The sequence below is a fragment of the Falco biarmicus genome, chromosome 11 (assembly GCF_023638135.1).
Source record: "Falco biarmicus isolate bFalBia1 chromosome 11, bFalBia1.pri, whole genome shotgun sequence".
NCBI classification, from domain to species: Eukaryota; Metazoa; Chordata; class Aves; order Falconiformes; family Falconidae; genus Falco; species Falco biarmicus.
The window spans coordinates 31097661-31116889 of record NC_079298.1 but is presented as its reverse complement, the minus strand read 5'-3'; the positions used below and the strand labels follow the sequence as shown (position 1 = coordinate 31116889).

Here is a 19229-nt window from a genome sequence, read left to right as displayed (position 1 = left end):
CAGAATGGAGCAACGCCCAGTAACTGGGTGCAAAAATACCAGATGCTGAAGCCGTGGGCATGAGACAATTCAGATGTTAGGGAAAGGAAAACAAAAGGATTCGCCCCTGGGGATACCTAGGCACCCCACTCCAACAGACCTCGATAGCAGGAGGCCTGAGCAGGCGTTAGCCACTTAACGTGTTGTAGACCTGTAGCTTAGCTACACACGAGACACACAAGAGAAATGCAGGTGAAAACTGGTCGAGTATTTTAAAATGAGAATAAGCAAATAGTATCTGGACAGAACGGAAGACAACAGGAAAAACCATGCATGGCCAAGACATCACGGCAATGGTGGTACATCCTGATGTGGCATCTCAAATATAACTCCTCAGGCTCAGAGTAGGATGTAAAGTTGGTGGCAGCAACAATAACTAGAACTCACATTTTCAGGAGAATTTATTTAGCCAACAAAACATGGCAAAACCCTTCTCTTTTTCTACTTCTCCAGAGATGCAGTGAACTTTCCTGCCTACCGCACTGAAAGCAAACCTGATAAAGGAACCACTAATCTGCTTGTGTTTGGGAAATAAGTGCTGCTAAAAGCACACCAGACACCCCCAACATCATCTTATATCTATTTTCTGATCTCTTGGACCATCTGTGACTAGTTACAACTCCAGATTCGCAGGACACACAGCTGACTCACTGAAGGGTAGCACCAGCTACAAACTAAGCATCTCAAAGACAAAATGATGATTGAAAAGCACTGAGCTGGATGTTTATATGCTATTTGATGATGCAGGAGATGCTACCATAGGAGCTAACATTTTAAACCACCCTATCCCATGAGGAAACATTTTCTGCGCTGGCTACAGCTGTGATACATTCCTATGCAAATGAAGCAATTTTCTTTTTTTCTCTATGAAAAGTCTCCCATTTCTTCCCCATCGCTGAATTTATCTCCCAATGGACTTGGTAAAACACAGCACTTGTGGGGCTTTTTTTTAACCGATCAGAAAGGGACACATTCAGCCCTGAGATACATGCCAAGAGAAGTCCCATTGACTTAAGCTGGGAATTCACGTGTTTATCCTTCATCAGGAGTCCTCGGTAATGACACCTTACCATCCTTCATCTACAATAAGACTACTTCTGCCATGACCCTCTGTGTCACTGCTGTCTGGCATTGCTTGGGGAAGCACTGAGCCAAGAATACCATTTTTCTGCTGATCCCTGTTTTGTTCTTTTCCTTCCATTCACTCAACCTTTCTATTTGCGCTACCTGTTGCACTGCATCTCATGCCAAGATGATCTCTTTGGGATAGGGATGGTCTTTGCTCTTGCTTGATGCCGTGACTGACATTTCTGCTGGCTACTACGGACAACATAAGGTAGAAGAGCTGAGTGCAAAATTAAACCTGCCTTTATCGATGGGGTAGTTTACAGGTCTGCCTTGGCCGGTGCATGGAAAGGCACTGCAGCCACATCCACCACTCACATGCATCTGAGGACAGAACTGGGCAGAGCTGTGAAAACTTGCATTTTTAGTAAATGTTTTAAAAACTTGAAAAGATTTTCTTTTCTACTCAAGTTGGGCTTTCCACCAGGCAAAACAAAATGTACCACTTTCTCTATGATTTTGTAGCTATTCTTTGGTAAATTCAAAGAGCTGTTTCGCATTACAATTTACATCTGCACAAGAGGAATGCTTGAGCTGACAGCCAAAAAAGAAACAAACCTGGAGATTTAGAACAGGTCTACCTGAATAGTTTATATCATCTTCGATTTTAGACTCAATACACATTTATAATCTGTCTTTACCTTGTGATTTATCCCAAGCAACTGGGCTCCCCTGGCTTAGAAAGTTGTTTCTTACCAGCTAATGAGTGCAAACTGACCACATCCATGCATAACTTTTCCATCTGAGAAATAAAATTAATGATTTGAAGTCACCGTAGCTCTGACTTTTTCTGCTGCTGTGAAACATCCAGATCGAAACTGCCTTCATGCTTTAAATTAACCTCTTTAACTCTGCAATTAGGACTGGAGGTAAGGGTGTATATGATCACTTCCCGTCATTCAAAAAACAAGCACTTGGTTATTAAGCTATGAAAAATTGATCATTTGCAATTGCTAAGCCATAACTTTACAAATATCTTCTGAGTTTGACCACTGGAATTTAAAGTGCAATGCTCAATTTCATACCACTTCAAAAGCCAAATCACCATGTAATCTGTGAGCACCGCTTGAAAATATCCTGACAATAGCAGCAGGAATAGGGCATCACCGAGAAGATAACCAGGCAGCTTTTGCAGACCTGGCTTCTGACTCACATTTCATCTGCGCGGTCTGAACGTGATTAAAACTTGAGTTTAAAAAAAAAAGATAAATAGAAAAAAAGAGTAAATTGAAATTTCCGTACACAGGTAACTAGGTCCCTGGCCAAGTCCAAACATGTCTCCAGGTTTCTCTGTAGCATATTCCAGCCTATAGCTTTCTGAAATACATCTCCTGTCTTCCTTCTGTGTTCGAGAAAATCAACCAGTCAAAACTCCTACCTTACTCTTTTCTTCATTAATCACTACCTTGCTTTGAGGGCCATGCTGAAAGGGAGACGTTGCTCATCCGATCACCAGGTCAGGGAAGGAAAATGCCTATAGACAGAGCTAGTGTTTTCCTCCTCTCTCGCAACACTTCTCACACACACAAAGCTCATCACCAACTGTGTTCAGCCTCACTGGCAGCAGCAGGGACGCGTGTGGTTTTCTCCAGCGTGCGGCCGAGAAGCTGCCTGGAGGTACAGCCACCTCCAGCCGCTCAGCTCCATCTCTGGGCCACCCCTCTCCATGGCTCCGCTGCACAGCCATGTGCACGTGCATCCCATGAACCAGACCTCCGAGATAGTCCTGGATAAGAATAACCTTTAAAGCTATTCCCATTCCTTTCCCCTACCTCACAAAAATACTGCTGGATGTACAGTAAAGGAAGGAAATATGGCAGGGGAAAACAAAAATCAATTAAAAGAAATTTGAAAGCCATTGTGTTAGAGCACCTCATTTAGAGCAGTCACTTTTTATCTGCAGGGCAAATAATTGCAGTACTATCGCAGCCGTAACATCACGCATCAGAGAAGGTGACAGCATTTTTAGGGGTATTTATTGTAAGCACACTAAAGTCAAGACTGTACCCCACAAATTAATTTTCCAGGGTGACAGAAGTCAGCTGGCTAGAGCCGTTATTGCTAATAGCTAGAAAAGACCCACTTAATCACTTTGCATTTTTATTTGTAGAAGATAAAGAAACATTTCTTTCACTAATAGTTTCATGCTTGTTTCATCTCATTTTATCTGGACTGCAAGATCTGTTTAATTTCATTTGATCAGTTTTCTAAGGATCTTAGAACTACCATATTTTTATAATCTTGTTATATCCATGAGAAAAAAAATGATTGTTTGCCCCACCATTTCGCAAATGGGAAACCAAGACAAAAAGAAATTAAGTGACTTGTTCAAGGTCACGCCGGTATTCTGTAGCAAAACTGGAGAATTAGAAACCTGAACTCGATTCTGAAAATAGCCATAAAGGGAACTTCCTCACCGAATCAACACGGATTCTACAGACCTGGGTATCTACCACTGTGTTTTTTCATAACATACGTAACTGCGGATAACTCGGCTCTGAATGGACGGTTCCTGTTACTTCTCTTAGCTGAAAAAAATGCCAAATTCCCTCACTAATGAATAAAACTAGCCTACCACCACTACCAGATGGGGGGAGCCTGAAGTTTAGCAAAAGCACCTGAAAGCACATCGATTGCTGGTTCTGAAAATTTCAAATAGCAGGTCAGCATCACAGGTGCGTCTCTATGAAGAGGAAAACAATGGTAATACTCGTTATTTTAAATTTTTTCTCTTAAACTTTAGCAGAGCCATAATGTAAGCTAAAGGGAAATATCCATCTCAAAGTTCTGTGCATTCAGGACGTGCATTGCTCGTAACATTTTACTGTTAAATGGTTCAGCACTATGGTACATCTGGATTTTTCTCTTAGTTTTTATACACACGTGACATAAATTACCCACCCTGCCTCTCCCCCTGATAACACAAGAAAACGACAGTTGCCAGCGTGGGGGTTTTTTGCAACTGTAATGTCTAACAGCCTCAGGAACTCTGTTTTGCTCCCGTCCAGGCTGGGCAGGAATGAAGCAGGAATGCAGCAGGAATGCACAAACAACAACAGAAACCTGGAGAGTGAAGCCACCAATTCAAAAGGAAGAGGCTGAGGTTGTGCCGTGAGTGGGACCCGAAGGAGAGCAGCAGTATATAGTAACAGTATATAGTATATATATAGTGTATATATAGTATATAGTAACAGTAATTCAAGTATATGCATCTACTGAACAGCTGCCTTGTTCACAACATTCTGTCCCTATGCAGTGGAAAACCAGAGGTGTCTTCCAGACACAGTTTCAAAAGGGTGTGAGGGTACAGCAACTGTTCACACACAGAGAAATATCAACAGTTGCTCATTATGTCAAAACCTGAAAGCTGACCAGACAAGGTGTTTGACCTAGACCTCGAAGCCTGAACAGTGGAGCCCAAGAGATCTTCTGAATGTTTCTGGCAGGTTGGACGTTAACAGATGCTTTAGTCTTATGCAGTGTTAATGGGAGGAGCAGGTATGTCAAACTAAGTCACTGCCTGTGTCCAAGCTGCGGTTTCCATCTCTCTTCCAAGATGTGTTGAAGTACATTGGCAGAACAACATCCATCAGGGGTGTATCGAATGCTGACCACAGCAGTATCTGTCCTCTGCAAAGAGGATACATGCAGAACAGTCAAATCTGCATAAACATCGCATTAATAACCGACTGGGTGAAGACTGCATTTTAATATTGAACTCCAGTTGAAGTACCTACTTACTTAAAAGTTCAGAGAAGCTTCTTCAGCTGCCAGTATTCATGACTATTTCAGCACCCGCTCCTAGGGAAGGCTGTGCGTATGATGCAATGCCACAGGTCTCGGGCTAGGACCTCCTGCTTCCTCCCTGGCTTAGGAGTTAGGGGATCAGTGGTGTGGTCAACACCCAAAGTCGTGCCATGCTTGGGTAAGGGCTTGGGAAACCAGCCATCACTAACACATACAAATCCCTACAAAACACAACATTTTGGAGGTCAGAGCAGAGACACTGACTGCTTTTCTGAAGAACAGGAGAGACCACATCTGCCTCTGCTGGTTTCTCTCACACCACAAATCTACCTTAATGATTATTTACGCTTCGCTCTTCCAACCTTCCTCTCTCCTCTTATGTAAACATACTATAAATACAGACTTGGCATAAAGCCCATCAATCTACTGCTCAGCTTCCCCTGATCCTAAAGGTCTTTCTCTGGACAAGCTGTGATTTAGCTCCAAGTTCCTGTAAGCCTGAGCAACTTCTTCCAACCTCCATCAGCACTAATGTGACACATGCCCTTGTGCTACCGATGAGACACCCGCACCTTGAGAAACCAAATCCAAATTTCAGCATGACTCACATGGGGTCCTTTACGGGCATCCTTCTTCTGTGGCTCCCATGAGCCCTTTATGGGTTCTTCGGGGTTTTGGAGGGAACACTGACTAAAGTCACCCTACACTGTATATGCCATAGGACTCTGCCCCGAACAAGACCAAGACTTCTGGCCAGTGTCAGATAATCCGTCACTATAAGCTACTTGTATCCAAGCCAGATATTTATTGCTATTGATCTGCCTGGTCCCAGCGAAAGACTTTTGTTCTCCCAACCCGGGACTTTGACCTCAATTAAGTTATGAATTTCAATCCGATAGACTGCTCCACTTACCCTGCTGCTCTCCCTGACTGGATTAATTAGAATTAGCTAGGCTGGGAGTCACCCCGAGCGCCTCATGGATCATGTTATTTTAATAATAAATAAAGAGACGGCAGCAGCATACAAGGAAGGATTTTGAAAGATTGTTCATCCAAGAGCATCATTCAGAACCTGCCAATACTAATTTCTCTGAGTTTGATTACCTCATTTACTTCTTTTTATTTCTATTCATTAATTGAGTTTTATCCCCCATTACTTCAGCTCCCCAAATGTGCCCTTCCTATAAAGGAAACAGACACACACTTTGCTGTTACAAAGTTTTATTACTGCAGCTCATCAAAAGTATAGTTAGCAGGAATGGAATAGTCATTAAGCATTTAATAATCTAATAGCGATGAGAAAAAATAGATATAATAGGGGAGGGGAAAAGGAAAGGAGAGGGACAAGGCAACCCTGTCTATTGCCATAAAGCATGCACCGAGGGCTCTTTATAGGGATAGTTAATTGGCTGGTAGACAAAAGCCAGTGTCTTCAAGAAGGTAACATCTAACACTGGAGAAAATGCATATATCCATCAGGATATTTTTTGACATCACAATAATGCCTTTGGAATGAGCCTACAATGGGTTGCATACCAAAGAAATTTGATTGGCAAGGGGAAGTTTCGGAACTAGTGAGTTGGGGCCCAATAGCTACATTATCCTTATTACTTCTCTTTCCCTATAAAAGCAATTACATACTTGAAGATGTCGGGTTGCCCAGGACCATACTGAAATGGATTGTCTCGGCCAGCCATGTCACAGACATACTATGCAGTTATTGACCCATAAATGAACACTTATTTGTCACGCTCATTTTAATGTTTAATTGGCTGGAACAGCAGAAACAGATTTAGATGATGGAAGTTCACCAATTCTTCCAGCGCTGGTACCCAGCTTGCAGCCAGCCAACTCTGAACCCGAGAACAAATGTGGCAGACAACTTACCTTCTACCTTCACTTTAAGTTCAGGCCTTCATTTTATAAGAGACCCTTCCCAGGACAGTGTGATTTATTCCAGCCACACTGAGCCTTGTTGTAAGAGGACAGAAGACTCATTTCAACATGGGATGTCTAAGCTGGGTCAGCCAACTGGTCTGTTAGACAAACTAGAAGGTTACTCCAGGATAGGATTGACTTGTTTTGTTGCAAAAGGGAGTAACTGAGCAGTCTCTCTGCAGAAGGCTGAGGGAGACGGCATCAGCCTCTGTCTCCCTATACAGGAAAGCACTGGTGAGACCTCCTATCGCTCCCACCAGCAGGGATGCCTGCTCACATGGATTTCCAAAAGCCTTCTGATACATCCTCTCATCAAAGGTTATTAAATGATACTGTCATAGAGCAAGAGGGAAGGTCTTTGCATTGCTTGATAACTGATTACAAAAGTAAAGATTGAACCACCAGCTTGCACAACTGCTGGTGATTGCTGGAGTCTCTGAGGGATCTATGCAAGGGCTTGGGTTGTTCAACCCACACAAACGAACAAGGGAACCAGGGTGAGAGTGAAGCATCCAAGCCGGTTAAACCAAAAGCTGACTATAAAATGCTACAAAAGGATCTCAGAGTGACAGGGTAAAAAACCTGCAGATGAAATTCAGTGCTAATACACACCAGGTAATGCACATTTGGAAAAACAATCTTTAGTCTAAATCCACAGTGATGGCCTCTGAACTAACTATTACCTCTGTGGAAACAGATCATGAGTTATTATAGACAGCTCTATTATACACCGGCTCAGTATTCAACAGTAGTTAGTAAAAGGCAAGCAACATGAAAACATAAAAAAAAAAAAAAGGAAGAGGAAATAAGAAAACGTCATTATATTGCTTCATTAAACCTCTTACTGCACTTACAGCTTGGGCACTGAAAGAAGGGCTACTCCCTTCATCTGAAAGGAAATAAGGAAGAACTAGAAATGATTCAAAGAATGACAAGGAGCAAAGTTACTGAGCAGCTTCCAAATGGGGTACGATTAAATAGATTAAACTCCTTAGTCTGAAAAAGGAGTGATCAAGGGGAATCAAGGAGGCCAATAAAGTCAAAAGCAGGACAGAGGAGGTAACTGGGGGAACAATTACTGTTTCTCATTACACAAGAACGATGGGCTCTCGTATGAAATTATTGTGGCAAGTGCAAAGCAAATGCACAGTTAAACTACAGAACTCCCACTGGCATAAAAGGCTGGGAATCCAAAGAGGGATGAGAGAAATTTATCAAAGAAAAATCCAGGAGCGCAAAGATAATACCAATGGCTCAGGAAGCCTCCAAGCCACAGACTCTGGGAAAATATATGAAATTATCACTGCATGCTTACCCTACTCCGTCCCCTAAGCATTCACTCTTCCCTGCCACTGGAGACACAATACTACACCAGAAAGACTCCTGCACTGACAGCTGTTCTCATGAATGCAGAAGTAAGATGTGCAAAACGAGAGACAGGAACCTCCTAAATTAGCTTTGCCAGTTTGAGTGCTGTTTTGCCACTTACAATCCACGGAGCCAAGAAATACCTATGGTCATCAAAAATCTTATTTAAAATCTAAACAAAATAAGCATAAAGAGTTATTCCCCCGACATCTGAAGTGTTAGAACAGTCTTATTTAGGAAAACTAACAAAAGTACTTTGCACCAAAGCTTGCAAATTCCAGATGTCCCAATGATGCTAGTAAGAACTGGTTTTTTTGTGGTGTTTTGTTGTGTGTGGGTTTGTTTAGTTTTTCAGAGCAAACTGGGAGAGACACCTGCTGACAACAAATGAATGCAAAATTCTATTTGGAAAGTAAAACCAGACTTTCTCATATTGGAAAGTCCTCAGGGATAAAGTGAGTGGCAGAATTTAACTCTTTCAAAACAGGGAAAGCTCTTCCAAGAGGCTGAATGCAAAAAAAGATGTTCTACGAACCATCTCTCCCGAACAAAGAGTAGCTGATTGCTTGGCAAAGGTGGTTCCCCTGGCAGGGAGAGGCGACGCCAAGGCTATAGGAAATGAAGCAAGGCTAGAGACCATTCCTATGGTGATTAGAGACCATTCCTATGGTGATGCGTTCACCTGAAAAACCAGCTTGGCTACCAGTGGTATCCTGTTTGCGCAGTTAACCAAATACCTTAATGAGGGGCTAAAGCATTTCCAACAATGACTTCACAAATTACAGGTGTTTTAACACATGCTTATTTCAAAGATGACCCCCAGACCAAGAGACAAAGGGGCATGGGACCATCCCAGGTCCTCCTCCCAGGGAGGCATTCAAGGTAAACCTCTTTTCTTGCCTCTACAAAGACAGTAGAGAATAAGATAGCTGTTTCTCCTCTGCAGCAGAACACACAACACGCCACAGTGCCACCTGCACCGACCTCAAAGCTCAGTGCTCCTGGCCTCTGTCTACTGTGAGCATCGCCAGAGATTGCAGCCACCATGCCACAAAATAGCTGTGCTGGTCGGGTATGGAAACAAGCACTAGGCTCCCTGATGCAGAGGGTGGTCACGCTCCCTGAGCTAAAATGATGTGCTACTGCCAGACCGCATTCCTCCTGCACCAGCACTGGCCACGAAAGTGCCTTGCTCTGCACAAGACAACCCTCAATACAAGGCGAAGCCCGCAAGCCACACAATCTCACAGCAACACACTAAAATGTGCTGCTGTCCTCGGTCCCGGCTTTAAACCCTGCATTTTGATTACCTTGAAAGCAGCTTTAGATTTTGAGGTTAAAGCAACAGAAACCACTGCTATTTTTTTCAGGACCAGCTTTTGGATTTCACTTTTCAAACGGTGGTTTTGCATGCAGTCGTTGAAAGGACCGTGCGGACCCTGAAATCATGGCTGGAATGCCACAGAAGCCTGCAGTTGCTTCCTCAGCTGGTGAGCCTGCTTTGCAGGCAATGCTGCACGCGTACTGCCTGAGCAAGGGTGCCAACCGCTTTGCTGCACCAGCAATGAAGCAATGATTCATATGTCTACAGGGAGCAGGAGAAACAAAGACTGTACATGTCAAGCTGGAAGATGGGAAGAAACAATGCAAAAATGCCCAGCCTGCACAAGCAGAAGGAAACATCTCATCATCTGTACAACCTACAGTTTGTGTTGATGAGGCTTGAGGTGTCTTTGGATGCTGAAGAGCAAACCTGGGATAAATCTCTGCATCTCCCAGCATATATTTACAGCTGCAAATATTTTGCAAATGTTTCTGCTGAAAGGGACTTTTCTCCCAGTAGGTGAAATCAGCATCTGCTGAGTGGTGACCATTTAACATTCAACCTGCTGCCAATCTACATTCTACAGAGAGACCCGCAGGAGAGACATGGAGCTGTGCCACTTCTAATAACTGCGTGACTGGCACCATGTCAATGCTTTAATGTAGAAAGCTACCCTCTGTCACTAAGCAGATCTCTCCTTTCTTTTGGCTAATGGCTTTCACACCCATTGGCAACAATGTCAAGACTGAAGGGGTACGAGCCTGCAGAGTCTTCTGAGATCTGCCTGGCAAAGCTGAGTTCAGAAATATTGAGACAGGGATTGGCCAGGGTGCGCGTGCGTATGTAAGGAAAAAGTGAAACTATTGTAGTTAATAATTCTGCTCTCATTGCTTTGATTTTCATCTTTGTTCTGTGTCTTCATCCGTTTGCCACTGTGCCTTTCTACCGCAGCAATGGTCAATTCAGCAGTACCTGCTTTGCTTGCTGTGAGCGTAACTACGCCAAACCCTCTGCAGCAATCATCAGATCCAGGACAGGGTCCCTCCTGGCTTTATGAGCCAGGCTTTTAGTATATTTAGGGGGAAATTTATATTAGGGACATTAACTACAAGGGCACAAGGCTCAGACATTTTCCTTTTTAATCTTAGCCAGGTTTAGAGAATGGCCGTAGCAGCAGAGTACTTTGGCAGCTGGCATACTACTTACAAGGGTGTTTGCACCCATCAGTTTGCAGTAAAGGTGGTGGGCTGCATGGACACACACACACACATACACATTCACTGGGGAGGGGCAAAGTTCTGTGGTTACAGCCTGTGGCCTTTGGTGCTCAGTCAGAATGGTCAAGATGCCCACACTGATTTCCTCAGTATCTCCTTACAGATACAGAAAAATGAGGGCATGACCTATATTTGATGCAGGAGGCATGCTTGCAGAGATCAGCTTCATTTTTAAATGTCTATGCAACGCCTGCAACACGAGGTCCATACAGAGACTGAAGCAGTTTGTATTCTTGCTGTGAACTCCAAATGAACAACACTGAAAAGAAAAAAAAACCAGGCAGGCAAGCAGGCCTGACTTTTCCTTAGTTCTTTTTATCCTGTACAGACACAATCCTTTTAGAGTCAGACAGAAAAACAGAAAAGAACATACAAATAAAACAAAACCAACAGACCATCAATCTTAGCAATCTTCGACATATCCATAATTTCTACTTCATTTTTAGCTAATGGTGGAAATTAGTCTTTGGATAGTTGATAAAAATCAACCTGTCTCTGCTGGGTTAGTACCATGATCTGTGGCCCAGCAACTACTTCTAGTACAATTGATTTTCCTTTTTGGCAACCAATAGGCCAGTCAATAATAATGTTGTTTGAGAAGGATTGAGTCATGAGGGAGATGAACCCTCCCTGCCATTTATTATGTTTGTATTGTCTTCATTTGAAAAGATTTTTTTCTTTTTTTTTTTTTTTTTTGTCTCCAATGAGGATGTGAGTGAAGGTATTACAAGGGGATGGCTACTCCACATCCCGGTTTCCAGAAGCCCTCTGACTCACAAATGGGTTAGCATGCAAATACAGAGCAGGGAAGCGGCTGTCTGCTACAAGTGCGTGGCAGGGGACTGGGAAAAAAGACAAGCTGGAGAGACAACCACACTCCTCCTGATGCTCTAGATGTCTTATTAAAAAAAAAAAAATAAATAAAAATCCAGCTAACTCAAAATCACAAGCTAACAAGCACGACTTCAGACAGCGGTGCAGCCTTGTGTGAACTGGCACAAGACACAGATAAAACGTTGGCATCAAAGAGCAACAAACTCTCTGCAGACAGCACAGACACTAGATGCTTTTCGCTGAAATTACTGGTGTATATGAATGAATAAAATAAAATCCACACATACTAGCAACAGATTTCCTAACCCGATGATTTTCAGCTTTGGTTCTCAAGTTTCCTTCTCAAACCCCTGAGGGTCCATGAGTGACCACCAAGAACTTGCTGCCAAGCGGTTTAAAGTCTCAGTATGGTGATCTGCACCTTTACTAGGAAAGTGGAAGGTCAGCAAATAAAAACTGAAGATCAGTTATAGCTTTTTTTTCATCTCTGTAGTCATAATTATAGTACAATTTTAGCACACAGCAATTATTACCATTACACTGATAAGTTGATTAACAGAACTGCACAATGATGTAGTTTGAAAATCATAAAATAATATTTAGATACAATTTTAACTCAGCTGCTCTACCATGTAGATATGTACACAGCCCTTGATTATCCTGTGTGTCAAGTGATACAGTTCCACTTACAACTAACAATATTTATTTTAAGACTTGTTGACATGGCCAGATAGGCTTGAAAAGCTTTTTCAAAGTAAAGTGATCTGCAGCAACGACTCCAGGAGAGCTCCCCAGGCATTCCCAAGGGCACACCCTGAACACAATACAGATTATTATTTTGGAGTAAAGAATGCCTACAAATGGAACAAAGTGCAGCCACAGCAGGTCCAGGAGGACAGTCTACGGTCTACTGTTTTGGTGTTACAAATGAGAGATGGTATTTGTCCATCTCTCATTGGACAATTACTACACCACGATGCCCTTCATCTTTCTTAAAACAGCACTAGTAATTTGTACACCTGCAATGCTCCCTGCATAGGGTGAGCAATCACATGGGGCCTTTGCACCAGAGCACAGAATCCTCCTTTTCAAGCCACCTTGCTCTCGCAGGAGGAGGCGACCAGACCTAGACCCTGTCCCAAGAGCACTCTTCCACCAAACAGCACTGAAGCAATGCACAGCCGATCTTCCCCCTAAATACACTGAAGGAGATCCTCTGAAAGCTGGTTGAGCAGTGTCACACATCCAGGAGTGAAGCCGAGTTCTGCCGCCTCCTCCACACTGGCACTGCACCACCAGATACAACTGAGGACAAAGAAAAGTCTCTGACCAGGCCAGCTTGCTGCTTCTGGCACAGGGAACGCCAAGGATGCCACAGCACAGCCGGGGTGTAATTCTGCACGGCTTGCACACAGTGCCTTCCCTGGCCCCAGAAAACCTCCTGGTCAAGAGAAAATACTGCAAGGAAAAACTCTCCCTGTACGGGAAAAAGGTTTTCCTCTTGCTCATCCTCTGCAAGGAAATCTCATTCGTGTCTTCATATATTTTTGAGCTAGAAACGCATACTACAATCACATTGCCAAGCTCCTTCATAACTCTTAAGTTATGAATATACTCCCCTTCCTTTCACTTCAACGCTGAATTAAAAGTCTACATTTTAGGCAAACAGTTCTAGTGGAAGGAGGCTGTTCTCAGACTGAACGCCAAGCTCTGGGTATTTTCAGCAGAGCTCCAAAATACCATACCACCACCCACTTTGAAATGGCCTCTGGCTCTGAAGATTTAGGTAATTCAATTACCCAAACGCCCCTTTGCAACAAAGCAGAGGAGCCTGTTGCCTTTCTGTATCCTCTTGCCCATGGCAATCGCTTACCACCTTTAAACGTGCTATTAGAGCCAATTACGAACAATCAGAGAACTCCGTGGCTGCAGCTTTTCAGTGACGCTAGCGAACCACCCTTTTGAAACTGCAGTGCCACTGTTAAAACAAAAAGCACAGGCGCTGGACAGCTGCGGTGCAGGAGGGCTGGTTATTCCCAGAATTAAAGCGTTTTCGAGCATGCTACAGGAACGAGCAGAGCCAGGCAACTTCTCCAGCTTCCAAGCTGTTAATCAGCGAAGAGCAGTAAGTTGACTCCTGCAGGACCCTCTTGATCTAGAGACCGCAAGTACTTTGACAATAGGTACTACAAAGATAACTAAAATAAGGCAGCAAAAAGTGACTAAGACACATCTCTAGGCACAGTGAACTGGTATGACTTGCTTCAGGTCACCCAGCAAAGCACCACTGTCACCATCTGCTTAGGGCAGCTAAATCCTTTTGCGTACTCCAAGAGAGCCAAGAGGGAAGAGCATTTATTAAAAAGGTAATGGAAGAGAGCATAAATGTGTCGTGCTGTTTGACTAACTTTTTAGAAGCATACTAAACCACAGGCAATTAAAAAAAAAAAAACACACTGGTCTGTATTTCTCTCCTTCCCTACCTGCTCATAACCCTTGTAATCCCTAATTTATTCTTTATCTCTTATGCTGCCTGCATGTACGTACTGCTGCAAAATTGAACAAGACAGAAAACCACCCGAAGACCTGAGCACTGTGGGGTTTGTGGCCTGTTAGGAAGCCAGAGTTTCTTCCTCTCCCGTTTTCTTCTACTTGCTCTTAAAATTCTTCCTGCTCTTGCTTTGGATATGAATTCTTACAGGGTAAAGGTCAAAATAAAAAAAAGAGAAATAAACATTAGGTCACAAAGTCTTGAAATGTTATTGCAATTTATATATGGCTGAGAATAAAAATGTGTCTGCTTTCTCTGGGCATACACCTACGTGCGAACAGAGACCTTTATAAAAAAATTCTCCTTTATTACCTTGGTGGGGGGAAAAAAATAATATCAAAGATTGATCTTCTTTTTATGGCTATTATTAACCTTTTGTTACCAGCCAAAAATAATCTGGTTAGAGAATGTGCAATACATCAAAAAGAAAAAGAGAGAAGAATTTAACAGAAAATTAATGCTCAGGGAAAAAATAAGATGACTCTCCCTTCAGCCTTTTCTTCCAAGAGTCAGACTTTACCTCTGAAGAAATGAGACGAGCATCAAAGGGAAGTGATTTTTCAGACTGCTGCGGTGGTACAGCATCCCAGACAGAACCGTCTCCCAGGCTGCCAGGCTGAAGGGGATGGGCGCGTGCCTGATCCAACTCCTGCCCGATTTCAATGCAAAGCTGTTCCCCTACATACCCAACACATTTGCCCACTAGCTCTGACTGAAAGGCGATGCTCTAGTTTGACAGTGGGGCATGCAAAGCCTCCCATTTGTACTGGCTCCACTGCTCCTCTTCCAAGTAAGAAAAAAAATCCTATAAAATCCATTACAACTGAAATTCCCGAGTTCTAAGCACGAGGATACATCTCTCACCAGCTACTGCAGAGCCCTGCTTCCTAATACTCATCCCACTAGCAATTCTGCCCAGACAAGGGCAAGAAAGACTTTTTAATGACAATTTCATGTGTGTGTAAATACCAACACCGCTATTTGTAGCCTGTGAACACCACCGGTCTGCTGATCAGCCATCAGATTGCAACCGTGCTTAAGGGCCACCTCTTACAAATTCCTGAAGCATTTATCACAACGCTGCTTAAGATCTCACTGGTAAGAGTTAGCAAATTTGTCAGCAGAGGTGTATCTATGGCCAGACTGGGCAGAAGAGCAAAGCCAGTAAATGCCACACTGCTAAAAAGCAGTCAATCATAATTTGACAGAAATATGTTGAACAATTATTTCTGAACACGATCACATTTACACAGGTCAGCCCTTAATTACAACAAGCTGACAAAACTAGGAGCATTGACTCACAGGCGCAGGCAGACTCAAGCTGGCTGGCTGGAATGAACCACTTGCAAAGCGTTTGCTGAAGCAGCACAGTTCACAGCCTGGTCTACTACGGTACCCTAAAACTGCTGCTAATTAAGCTCAGACACACGGGCTACAAACTGCAGTGGCTCAAAAGCTGCTGCTTTATGTTAAGTCGAATTGTGCTAGAAATGGTGACCCCCAAGGGGGTGAGGTAGGTATGTGGGGATGGAAATGGTGTCAGCTGTTTGACTTTGCCGTCAGTCAGCACCGAGACCCAACTACAGCTGTCACATGGCCACCACGCTGTGACCTGAAACATCACCTACCCCTGCGGTGTGCTCTGCTGAAAAGAGGCATTTATCAGATGCTGTTCTGCTAGGCAAAGTGGGATTCTCTTTCCATTAGTCCACAGAGTTCTGCTGAGACTGTAGTGCTACAACAATTACACTGGAGAATGCACTTTCTATAGGAAGCTACCAAACACCTTGTACGCAGGGAATTCCTCTTGCCGTCAGTGCCACGAGTCACACTGGAAGCCACAGCCAGCTGATCAAAAAACTTTACTGCAGGAAGAAGTTTCAGCAAGAATTGGAAAACATCCCTTAAGACTACGTATTTCACGCAACCAAATTCTGCTATTTTTCCCAGGTTACCTTTTTGGATGTTCTTCTCTGTGCTAAGAGCCCCGAGAGAACTCACTATGGAGTTTTAGAGGAATTCAGTTTCACACGAAACATTCGGGCAGGAGGCTCCGTAACACATCAATCAAATTCAGGCTTTTATTCCTTTCTTACCTGGCTGTTAACATCAGCAGCATGCTGTAACAGTACTGAAACCAGCTCCTTGTGTCCTCTGTCACACGCCCAGTGGAGCAGAGCCCGGCCCTGCAACATCCAGGAGAAAATTAACACAGCCAGCAAAAACCCCAAAGCACAGAGAATCACAGCCCTGCTGTTAAGTATTGAGTATCAATAACAAAATTAACACAAACTTTAAAAAAACCCCCTACAATAATGTTTGTAACATACTATTGCTCCTGATTTGGACTTAAAATAATGCTAGAAATGTTAAAACTGACACACAATTTGATTTTTCATAAATTTAGCATCAAACCCACAAGCCAGCAAAAAATTTAGAGGGCAAAACCAGCAAAGCACGACAAGCAGGAGCCATGGCATGATTTGTTCTCCTATACAGATTTAGGATTTTGACACTTCTGACTTTTCTGGGAGCAACACCTTCCAAGCAAGGCAGCATTGAAAAATCTTACCCGAAGTCACTGGGATGCCAAGTCCCTGAAAGCTCATTCCTCTGGCAGGTCCAAAATGCTCAACCCACAGGCCCTGCCTCCGCTGTGATTTAAGATTAAAACTGGGTGCCTGGGCAGGCATCGCCCACGACCAGCCCCCCTCTCAGCTCTACAACACAGGCTGCTGCAGCCATGCCTCCAGTCCCTCCCAAATTTCTGCAGTTTTCTTCCCATCCCCTTTCTCTAAGTCTCTGCACACCTGAAGTCTCACTGCACTTCCCTGCCGCCATGGGAAGGGATGCAGTGGAAGTTCAGCTCTTCCTGCTGTGAAGGACATGGGAAGTAGCAAAGGACCCCTCTGAGGGCTGACATGCACATCTGAAACCCCAGCTGGCCTCGGAAGTAGTGGAGCCAAGCTTTTGGGGTTGGGTTCATGGGTGCCGGCTGCCCTGGTTCTGGGCTGAAACAGCCAAGCCTGTGAAAGGTAATGCTTGTTTTTGCAACAGGACATCACAGCAGAGCTGGGGTACGGTTTCATAGACTGGTACAGCCCTGTGCTGAGGCTGGAGTGCTAATCCTCTTCTAATGCAAACACGCATTCAAAGCACTAACAGTTTGAACACGCAGTTCTAACGCATTTGCTACAAACTGCAGATTTTATGTATTGGCAGCTCCAAAGAGAAAAGCTGCTCAAAGCAGTTTGAGATAGAAGGTTTTCTCCTTTACCATGTACCTTAGTAAATTAGACTGTTACTATCAGTCTCTCCTGATTTAGGATGGCATGTGGATGTTTGCAGGGGATTCCTTGGAAATCACCCTGCAGACAACCAGGAAACCACCCCCCAGCTGGGACACTGTCAGGCTGACCTGCGTTTTCCAGTATGCTACAGAAAACAACCACAGACCTTCACAGATAAAATCAGTTAAACTAGCCCCCGCCTGGTTATAAATCTCTCAACAGAGCAGTGGGGAACGAGGTGAGCAACTCATTTATCTGCTAATGGGAACTGTGAGCCAAATTTCCTGACCCCGGTGCCAAAGCAGCAGGAGGGGCAGAAGATACCTGCAACGGAAGCTCACGCTGCTTCTGGGGGATGTTCTTGGGCAGGGCAGCAGAGGCAGAACATGATTTTCAGTCAGAAAATGCAATGTCAGACACAAGGCATTAAGCTTTTTAACACACTTTTTGACCCAGCAAGTAATTAATTTTTGTAACACATAATTTTAATGTTTCACTAATTAACCTTGAATTAGAATGAATTTTCTGAAAATTACTTTACATGGAAGCACTGATGACATCCATGGGGCACTTAATTAATTAATTAAATGTTCTTGCACTCAACACCACTATCAAAGTCTAAAAGGAGGAAAGAGGTACAATTTAAAACAATTGGTAAACGTGGAAAGATCTTTAATTCATCTTTAGCATCCTTAACTCATCTCTGGACTGGTAATTACTTAAGACAGGATTCTGGTTGGATAAATACCAACTTTTTTTGCGCCACACAGGTTTATTTCAAAAGAAAGAAGCGCTATTTGCAATATGCACAACAGAAATAAATGCTTCAATAGATGATTTCAGTTTCCTTTATATATGTGTAGAGGAATAACACTGTCATTACACAATTGTAATTATTGCGCAATTACACAACCATATAAAGGTACTTCTATCCTTTATATCAAAATGCACATTACAGCTTAGTAGCTAAAATATGTTGGTTTGCGTTTGTCTCTGGACAAGCAGAATCTCGTCTTGTTGGTGCTGAACTTGGCTGAGACCAACGATGGAAAACCAACAGTTTGGGAGAGATGGTGCTGCCAGTTTTGTCAGCTCAGGGGGTACTGCACCACGGTGCAGTCGGTCTTGTCCCCTGACACTGGAAGGCTGGTTCTGCTGCAAAAGTTGCCTTTTGAACAAGACAAGAAAGTGAAGCGTGATCATCTATAGTCATTAAAAATCTCCTCGTGCTATTTGCAGGAGTATGGATTTCAACTCTTGGGCCAATTCCACTTTGGGTAATTACACTCTGCTTACCTATATATTTTCTCTGCAATTCTAAATGGATACAATATTTTCTAAATAGTGTCTTAAATGGCTCTGTATTGTAATTGTTCACTATTAAAAAGCTGACACATTCCATGCAAGAAATGTCTGCATCCTTGCAGCGTGCTACACCCTAAACACAGGGTGTAAGGGACTTCGGAGATCTTCTGCGCAAGAGCACACAATTTCATGTGGAAGCAAAAATATCTGCAGAAGAATTTCAGCCTACTTACTACGTAACAAAAAGCATTCCTAAGGAACTTGTATTTAAACCAAGATAATATTCACTACTGTTTGCATAGTATCAGCCAAATTAAATCACTCGGGAGTTCTACCTAAGGTACTTAAGCAGCTATACAACTACAAAGTCCACTTGTGTCCCATGTCTTCCTTAAAACAAACCTCAACAATAAGACAAACTTACACTGAAG

General features: G+C 43.3%; 1 protein-coding gene across 6 annotated transcripts in view; it reads right to left on the bottom strand.

Annotated features, from left to right (window-relative positions):
* Positions 1 to 19229, bottom strand: part of ACBD6 (acyl-CoA binding domain containing 6) — an 87731-nt gene that overhangs the window by 26909 nt on the left and 41593 nt on the right. For 3 of the 6 annotated variants that reach the window (XM_056355988.1, XM_056355989.1, XM_056355983.1), the window contains exon 6: positions 16300 to 16389. The exons of 1 other annotated variant lie outside the window; for it this stretch is intronic. In XM_056355988.1, the coding sequence (XP_056211963.1) occupies positions 16300 to 16389 (90 nt within the window). Of the gene's footprint in view, positions 1 to 4396; positions 4795 to 4905; positions 5133 to 16299; positions 16390 to 19229 lie in introns of those variants that run through there. 2 more of the 6 variants (XM_056355985.1, XM_056355986.1) reach the window with 2 other exon arrangements.